A 10,107-nucleotide genomic window follows, 5' to 3' on the forward strand; every position below is an offset into this window, starting at 1 on the left:
TGGCTCTTCACGGCATTCATAACTACTCGCCTCTTTCCGTGACCTACAAGAAGGCTCGTACCCCTATAGTACGCCATGTTTGCCAAGAATCGTGGCAAACCAATCAAATCGCGAGTAGTAACATGTGAAAATGTGTCAAATAGTTTCTTTGCGATTATCGGTTTTCATTATTATTTCAGTGATTATAAAATTATTTAGTGACGTATATTTGTTAACGGCATAAGAAACCTACTTACAGTGATTTTTGGGATGTAATATAAATTAATTAGCGTATGGGATTGTTGACGCATTCGAAGCATGGCTACACCGCAAAACTTTGAGACTTCGCTAAACTATGCTAAGCACAAATTAAACATTAACTTTGAGCTAAAGGATCAGCAACTTTCAACATTGAGACATCTTTACGAAGGGAATGACTGTATAGCTGTCTGTTCCAGGGATGGTCATCGTTGTGTGTCCACTTAATTCCTTGATGCAGGACCAGGTCATGTCATTGTGTGACTGAGGGATCAAAGCCTGTTTCCTTAATTCACAAGGTACGCGTTTTTTTAATTTTATTTAGATGGTAAATTACAATTCAGACTGTTACCTCCACCTGATGACTGTGCATAGACTTAGCATGTTTTCATAATAAACACTTTCTCATCCATACCGAGTATAGATCTATTCTAGCACCATGGAATTTTTGTTAATTCAGATGAATAAGACCTCAAACCAAAAAAAATGATATCTGTAATATGCAATTTACTAGAGTTTCTCAAACAATTATGTACTCCTACCCTTTAAGATGAGGTAGAAGACAATGAGCCATGGCTACAAATATTTAGACACATTAAGAATCTTATTAACATTTAAGTTAACATTGATCTACAGTATGTCTTTAAAGGTTTAGTAAAAAGAGAACCCCATGTTAAGTCAATATAAAATGACAACTTTGCATCATCTCAGTCTTTAGTCAACTTGTACTATTACTTGCACCAATATGGGAAATAATCTGAACTATTTGCACATCAGCTTCTTTGTGCATTTATAAGGTGAGAATGATCTTAAACATGTTAAAAGATCTAACACATATACTTAAACATGTACTTTTCCAGTGTCAACTTTGGCACTGTCAGCTATTCAGAGAGTAATGAATTTTATTTGTGTGAAAACTATCTAAAATATATTGTTGAACTGGAAACTGAAGCTGCTTCCATATCAGTTTGGAAAGGAATGAAGCAAGAATTTGGAATCACCATGCAATGTATAAATAACATGTATGTGAGTCAAATCTGGCTTGTAACTGTATGTATGTAGTTAGTGTTTGTCTGCTAAATACTTCAACATATATACAAGTAATAACATGAAGTAACCAAGCCATTTTACTCCTAAGTATTGACATGATGATGCTGTATTCACAGGTACTGCTGGCAAGACATACAAGATGATCTCACGCCAGATTGATGTGGAGACGCTAGAAGAGGAGGAGGACAATGATCAAGACGAAGTTGATGCAACTGAAAATGACATTCATGCACCAACTTATGTCAAGATGAAAGAACTGCAGCAGGGACAATTCAACATCATCTATGCTCATCCAGAGACTCTTCTCAACAACAAGACAGTTGGACGTCTACTCAGATCTCCACTTTTCCAAGGAAAAGTCTGTGCTGTTGTTGTTGATGAAGTGCACATGATATCCGAATGGTGAGCATGAACAGGAAAAATTCAGGCTTGTATCAATCAGGAAGAATTGTATCTTGAGCATGGTCGAAATACAAACCATCACTTGATACTGAGTTAGCATGTAAAAAATATTTGCTTTATGATTCTAAAGTACATGTGGGGTGGTGGGGTAGCCTAGTATTAAAGCATTCGCTACTCATGCTGAACACCCGGGTTCGATTCCCAACATGGGTACAGTGTGTGAAGCCAATTTCTGGTGTCCCTGCAGTGATTTTGCTGAAATAGTGCTAAACATAGCATAAAATTAAACTCACTCACTGATTTAACTACTTCGTTATTCGAAATGAATTATCTAAACATCTTTTGTATGCATTCTATATCAGTATGAGCACTTTTGACTGGCAGTGGTTGATGTATAGAAGGAAATTGCCTCGAAGGCATCACATATAGTCAATCATATCCTTCAGACATAACCAAGATAATATTAATCTCTTACTGATAAGCAGAAAGATTTAACTTTGAAGTAAACAAACTTTGACCATCTATCCTGTAATTATAAATGTCTTGGTAAGTCCCAAAATATTGGTAAAAACAATGATTATCCAGACAAACAAATGATACCACAAAGCATTGTATACCATGTTGTGGAAATGCCTTAAATGTCCTGTTTCATTTCTACAGGGGGCCAAAATTCAGAACAGCATTCAAAAAATTATCAGAGGTTATCTGCATTTTTGCAAATGCTGCTAATCTGGCACTGACTGCAACTGCTACCCCTCAAGCCATTAAACAACTTGTTGCAGATCTTCAGATTGTCGACTATAAGACGATCAGAATAAACCCTGATCGGGTGAACATTTTTCTGGAGGTATATTTTTTTTCAAAATCATTATACTTGATACTCTGATGGTTATGCCCAGACACCAGTCCCAACATTAATACAATGTATGTAGGACATGCATTATTTCTGTATGTCATTTTAATATAAGCATGAACATAATTTATGTTTTGGAAGAAATATCCAACCATATAATTAGTTTTTATCTGAACATTACTTGCTTTGATGAAACATGATTCACCTGAATGTTAGCAACCACGTATTATGTGAAAGATTAGTCATACAAAGTTTAGACTATTACAAGTAAGATTGTGGTAGTTGTTATATCTGAACCTATTTTTTTTTCAGATTCAAACTCGTCTGCCAAATATCAGGAAACAAGAAAAATTAGACAACCTAATTCAACCACTTGCTGAAGACCTGTGTGATCGTCTGGCTGAGTTCCCTCTTACAGTTGTTTACATCAACAATGATGAGGCACTGGGATATTGCTATCAGTACGTAGCAAGACATCTAAAGGAAAAGGCATCCATTCCTAAAGAATCACCAATTCCAGAAAACCGAATTTTTGCTCAGTACCACAAGGCATACACAGATGAAATGAAAACACACATTGTGTCTGAACTGAGGAAATACAAACCAAAAATTAGGTTGGTGCTGGCCACTGTTGCCTTAGGCATGGGTCTGAATGCACCTAGCATACGACGTGTAATCCATTTTCAACCCCCTACAACCCTTGAGAAGTATTTCCAGGAAATAGGTCGGGCAGGACGAGACGGCAAAAAGTCCAGTGCCCTACTATTTTACAACAAGAATGACATTGCAAAGAATTGTGAGGATATGTCAGAGGCAATGATCAAGTACTGCACAAACAGGACCACTTGCTTGAGGTTACAGCTTGTTTCATATTTTGGTTTCGATTCAGTCATGTTTTCGGATAACCCAGCTGATTGTTGCATTAACTGCAGGACAACTAAGACAGGAATGTGAAATTTGTGATTATATAACTTGACTGGGTGTTCTACTACACAAAACGAGTATGGCCTCAGAAATGTAATGTAGAGGTACCTGCGGATTCTGTAAAAAGGGGCTGCTTACACTAACCATGCTGACAGTGATGAATCTACCTGTGAGTTCCAAGTATTGTTCGCAACTAAATTTAGAAGGGTGCATTATTATACTTCGTCAGGCATCCCATGGAACACTTATTTACTGAATAATTGCCTAGACATAATGGGAAGTGACTCAGGATCTGAGATAGAGGACTCGGTGGCTTAAAGTCCATAGGACCCAGCATGAATAACTATCGCTGAATTTGTTCTAACTTTAATAAAGTTATCTTCAGCCCATCATTGTCATTATTTTGTGGTATAGGCTTATCAAACTTACTATATACAGAACCAATCATATTACAAATAAGTGTTTCAACAAATGTCAGAGACTAGAAAATATATATTTCCATCATAATGCTCTGTCAAACAATCGATGAATATTTCAATACTATAGTTTTGCATGAAAGTAATTGCAACCAGATTTTTATATCACATTGGAAATTTTCCCAATCTAAGATCCTTTTAGGTGAGGTTATATAAGTACAATGTGCAAAAAAGCTAATCTTGTGCCTTACACTTTACCGGTTTTATGATATATATATATAAATATGGGGTTGCAATTACTTTCATGACAAATTACATGTCATCCCACAGTAGTATCAATTGTTTTCTCTTAACATATGTACATGTCACATGATCATAATGAATGATGGAGATTGTCTCAAAGTCCAAGAATTAAATTTTTTATACTTATTATGGTTAATTGGCCTTTTCTGTTATCATTTATCATAACTATTTACATTGAAATAACAACATTGAAAACGTTAATCATACAAATATTGTCACCTGTCCTTTAATCCTGACCAATGTGATAACACAGTACAGTCATTGCCCTGTATATCACCAAAAACTGTATGCACAAAGAATATTTAAGGTTCTAATGTTACACACAGATAAAGTAAAGCTTGATTTCACTGGCACAGTCACTTGAGCAACATGAATCATTAAGTGGCTTTACTTTCACAAACTACAAGTTTGAGTGAACCTGTTCACAGGGAATCTAAGAATATTGTGGGAACTGTGATAGTGTCTAAGTTTCATTCCCTTATTTACAGTCAGTTTTCCTCCACTTCATCATCATCAGGCAGAAAGACAACTCCCCTTTTCAGACGGTCCACATTAGTCTGGATGCTGTTTCTCATCTGTTGCACGTTGAAGGAAAATGGGGACTGACTAATTCCTTGGAAACCTTTCAGTTGCCTACCAGGAGTAACTTTCCATGGGTTACTGGCCTGCAGGACAGACAGTATCTCCTTGATGTCATCCGAAGATGATCTCTGTCTGTGACTTGTGTGATAGTCAGCAGATTTTGTCATTGAGACAACGTTATCATTAATGCTTTCAACAACTGGAGCAACTTTGGATATCTTAACAATTGACCTCTCTGTCTTGTTGGCACCAAGACCTTTTATCAGACCTTTTAACACCAGGACCTGATTTTCCTTTTGCATATCCGCTGCTTTGTTGTGGCCATGTCTGCCAGTGGGATTCACAAATGATGCAGCACGTACTCTCATAGCCATGCGGGAGGACAGCATGATCTCAGTTTTCAGAATATAGTCAATACACTCCGACATGTATTTTGACAGAGCTGAGTGTGAGTAGAAATATGGTATCATGAACTTCAGAGTGATGTTGTTCAAGTACTGACTGACTGACTGAGTTTGGTTTTACGCCGCTTTTAGCAATATTTCAGCAACATCACGGCGGGGGACACCAGAAATGTTGTTCAAGTACATGTTGCCTTCTGAGATAGCATCTTGAAGAACAAGGATGACAAAGTACCAGTTCATGAAGTTAACCACATAGTTGTGGAGATCATCTTCCATTAACACATCTTTGTTGATAAGAACTGGGGTTGTTAAACCTGGAAGAGGCACAGATACCCCATGCTCAACTTGTGTCGGAGTCGCAGTAAGCACAAAAAGATTCCCCGGAGCACCAACTCGGACTTGTATTTGGTTGTTAACCACTGGAACAGTCAATTTTGTCTTAGTCTGCCCCACTGTGACTGTCAAGTTGCACGTTCCTGCTTCAGATTTCTAGGGTTATAAACAAAACCGGTTTGAAATATGATATCATCATATACACATGAATAAACAGTACAATTTCAAACAACATTACAGAACCTTTTTACTTTTTATTGTTGAGAAAAACAGAAAAGAGCCTACAATTGAAACATAACGAAACTTAATGTTACCATAACTGTTATTAGCAAAACCTTTGAAATCCTTCCAGCATATTGTTTCATTGAGAAATACTGTACTTGTGTTCTAAATGAAAATCATAACAGCACTCCATTTCATTAACTGAAATTATGAATTGTAAGGCTTGCACATAATGAAAGAAAAACACAAACCTTTTTCTTGTCCAATGGTGGAATGAACATGGTATCCAAAAGTTGGTCCATGATTCTGTGGAACACTTCCTCCTTCTTGTTGTGCCACAAATTCACCTTTGGTGGGATATCTGGGTGTTTCAATTCATCGCTCAACTCCTTGAGTCCAAACATGTGCTTGGTCAGTTGAAGAAAGTATGACGTGCCGACGACAGCTACAAACTGTTCATGTGCCTGGAAAACATACATTTTAGTGTTCAGGTTCATGTCTACTGTTATAGGTGATGAAACATATACTGACTGACTGAGTGAGTTTGGTTTTACGCCGCTTTTAGCAACATCACGGTGGGGGACACCAGAAAATGGGCTTCACACATTGTGCCCATGTGGGGATTCAAACCCGGGTCCTCGGCGTGACGAGCCAACGCTTTAACCATTAGGCTACCCCACCGCCCCAATGAAACATATAAATATAATGTACAGTTTTAGATAGTGATGAGTGTACTGGGAGTAATTAGATTTAGCTTGGGTGGGGTGGGGGTTATGTAACTACTAAGAGGTACAGCTTGGAGTTTGATGAATTCAGCTTTGGTCAGTTAATTGAGTGTGGCCAGCCAGCTTGTGGGGAGAAGCTCGGTGACTCAATTTTTCTTGACGACAGGACTTTTTGCCAGCTGTTTTGTACCTATGTTGTTCAACCGTGAATACACTAACTTGCACCCATGACTGTGATAAATATGGAAAATGAGAAACTAGGAAATACCGGTATACAGAGTTTTGGAAGGATTTGAAAATGATGTGACTATGCCATATTGCTAATATGTACTGAAAATTCAGCAAATTGATCACCATCATATTGTATTATCAATAATAGTTTTTGTCTTCTATATTACTCTTTTGTAACAATGGTCATTCTTTTGCTACAATGCTAAATTCTATGTAAGTAATCAAATAGAAATACCTTAAACAGCACTTTGACTTTCCCATTAACATTTGATCGTTGAATGACTAATTTCAAATGTCCAAGCGTGCCCTTGTCCATTCCCTTGTCAAACTTGAGAAACTTTTTGCATAATTTCTGCAAATATTTCCAAAGATACTTTCATGAAAGTCATTGTAACATATGTTATATCTGCTATTACTCTTTGTGTAATAAAGAACAGATTGTAGTACTAATGTTTGGCTGAGTGCCATCCGGGATTCGAACCCAGACCCTCAGAGTAAGGCACCTAATCGCCAGCACACAAAGTCAGCCAACAAAAGCACCAGAATCTGTTCTTTACAAGGCAAATTCAATCCCAAATATATGATACATTTAATCACTTTGTAAATGTGTATTCATAAGTCATCGAAATGTTGGATCGATACATATAAGGCACTTACACTCTTTTGGCATAGTCGACATTGTTCGAAAGGTTACTTTAGAATTTAAGCACATTCAAGAACCCTCTAGGCTCAATTCACAAGTACAGTGAAGCCTCGTTAATCCGGACGGTTGCGTTTCTCAGTAAATTCGTCCGGATTGCGAATAGTCCGGACTACTGAATCAAGACCCAAGTTGCTTCCCTAACTATTACAAAAACGACACGAATCTGGATAAAACAAATAAGCATTTAATGTAAAGCTTAATTCATCACATCAATAATTTTACCGAGTAACTAATCACAAAACAGCTCACTTGTCATCCACGCCTTTGTATTGTGGTGTCAATCAAAGTGTAAATGTACAGTATCTTCAGTCGGGAGCTTTTAATGTCTAATTAAAACAACAACCCAGTTGGCCAGTTAATTAAGTAAACATCGCCGGGAGGTGTTGTTACGGTTCGTGAACACGACTTACAGCGTCCGGACTGTGAAGCAATTTACTGTTTATTTTACTGATTGGTGACAGCTACTTACCGTCCGGTTCCGGAAACCGAATTTCCGGATTATCGAGGCAAATTATATAGGCATAGATTGGTAACAAGCTGAAATCGCCCGGGAGGCGAGACATCCGGATTATCGGAGTCCGGACTAATGGGGCTTCACTGTATTTGGAAGTTTTTTTGCATTTGATTCCCACTAACCCCCATAACTTTTGGCTACTTAAGAATAAGGGCTACATACATGTGACAATATTATCCATACCTCAAGGAAATCTTGAAGGGTGTGGAACATTTCCACAATGACTGGCTCAAGCTGATCAAATCTTGACTGCATAGTATGTGTCCCTTCCCTCAAGGCTTTGCTCTTTGGAGTCTTACTCTGGTCAGTTGGTCGCCACCAACCGGAACTCGAAGTGTTTCAAGCTCTGAGCCTAAAATGAATTATTAATGTTTAGATACATATCAAAGGAAAATCATGCAACAACAACAAACTCTTATATGTAAGCTTATGAATACAAACATTAGGTAATATTTCATAGCTATATTGACAATGATTTACATAATCCCACAAATGTTATTGTTCTATATATATATATATATGCATAGATGCAATGATTAACCAAATCTTTAAGAAACATGAAACATTTACCTCTGCCTGCTTTGGCATACCACTGGTTGATGTGCTTGACGTAGGCATCCATTATGTCGATACAGTCCAAGTATGATGCCTCATTTTTCAAAATAATTGGCAACAAGAAAATGGATGAAGCCTTTGACATCTCGACTTGTCTGTCATGTGGTACATGTGTTGGAATTAGGCAACTCATCCAGCTGAATGAACTGACATGCTCTACCAATTTCCTTGCCAGCAAGGTCTTTAAATTTTCTTTATAGTTTCTGATTTCTTCACAAGTTGGCAGGAAATCATCTGCACCCACTGATTCCATTTCTTTCTGAGGAGCTTTGTTTGACAAGTGTGAAGTATCAATCCTGTCCGCAACAAAGTCGGAAGCAAAGAAATGATAGTCTTTACTCTTGTTTGTCATTCGAACATCGTTCGTTGTTACTCTCAGATCTAGATTGTCACCATTTAACTTCCCATCCAAACCTGTACAAGCAAATTACAGATCAGTTTAAACACACAATTTTCTTGAAGCAAATCCAAACTTTTCATTCCTGATTATTATTATATCCTATAACGCATGACAGTACAGATATTTATAACAGTTGTTGCACAACTGGTCACCTTAGAATTTATACATTCACACTGTACATATTGTATTACACAGATTATTTGAACATGAACATGTGTTTCACAAAATCTTTATGCCATGGCATCTAGACCTTTGGGAAGGATTTACTGGCTTACTGCTTGATTCTACAAGTACCTTCACTGAAATTAATTGTCAATATCAAGATAACCTGAAGAAACTGCCTGTATGATGTTATCTTCACAGTGGGCTGCATAACTGTCCAGCAGCTGGTCCGATAATGTCACATGGATCTTGTTCAGAACTGAGAGAAGCTGAAATATTTATCATAAGATTTAGCTTAATACGAAACTTGGTTTGAACAACACATTTTCCAAAGAGATGAAGGAAACATTATTAAATAACACATAAATATATTGGTTTAACAATTTTTACATTATGAAAAATAAAGTTATGTATGTACACAAATATGCTTTAATAATTATGAATTTATTCATAAAATATACATTTATTTACCAATACATGTCAGATACATTTTTAAAAAGATCACTTACTTGATATATCAGGATACCATCTTCAGTTTAGTGGTCAGCCATGCTTGAATTTAAACGAAGAACAGGAAACAAATGAACGAGTAACAAATACTATAAACATATCAAATCTATGGTGGTGCAAACTGTGTAACAAAACATAAGATGACTTTATCTCAAATAAACTTCATCAAGGTTATATAAAGTCTGAAAGTATATCTAGCTTATTTGGTAAATTTATTCAGTACATCATGAAAGTCCATACCAAAGATGTTTTGTCAGCAGAGATTTCCAAAGTGAAGGAAATCATTGTTTTGTTTTCATGAAAAACAACCCCACCATAAATAACAATGAACAGCATGCAGGCATGCATGGAACTTGGAACAGCATTCAAATGAAAGTGGAACAAAACCATTATTTAAATCTATATGTTGATGGTTCATATATTCCATGGTATTATTATCAATGTCATATTACCATTTCATAATATTCTTTAATGTTCAAATTTAAAAGTGTTTATTGTACATAGATTAGGAAGTTAAATCA

At 36.7% G+C, this 10,107-nt stretch overlaps 2 protein-coding genes across 2 annotated transcripts; one reads left to right on the plus strand and one right to left on the minus strand.

Moving 5' to 3' along the window:
* The first annotated feature begins 297 nt into the window (after positions 1-297).
* LOC124291297 (ATP-dependent DNA helicase Q-like 2) lies at positions 298-4,321 on the plus strand. Its single transcript, XM_046728271.1, is given in 5 exon segments — positions 298-437; positions 439-536; positions 1,404-1,689; positions 2,350-2,536; positions 2,855-4,321. Coding segments are annotated over 5 exon segments (1,353 nt in total). The 3' UTR covers positions 3,497-4,321.
* Positions 4,322-4,392: 71 nt separating this feature from the next.
* On the minus strand, positions 4,393-8,917 carry LOC124291387. Its single transcript, XM_046728371.1, is given in 7 exon segments — positions 4,393-5,252; positions 5,343-5,660; positions 5,978-6,190; positions 6,918-7,034; positions 8,083-8,181; positions 8,184-8,251; positions 8,470-8,917. Coding segments are annotated over 7 exon segments (1,791 nt in total). The 5' UTR covers positions 8,867-8,917; the 3' UTR covers positions 4,393-4,673.
* Between the last annotated feature and the right edge of the window lie 1,190 nt (positions 8,918-10,107).

The sequence above is a fragment of the Haliotis rubra genome, unplaced genomic scaffold, assembly GCF_003918875.1.
Source record: "Haliotis rubra isolate DU_JTF1 unplaced genomic scaffold, ASM391887v1 Scf49, whole genome shotgun sequence".
NCBI lineage: Eukaryota > Metazoa > Mollusca > Gastropoda > Lepetellida > Haliotidae > Haliotis > Haliotis rubra.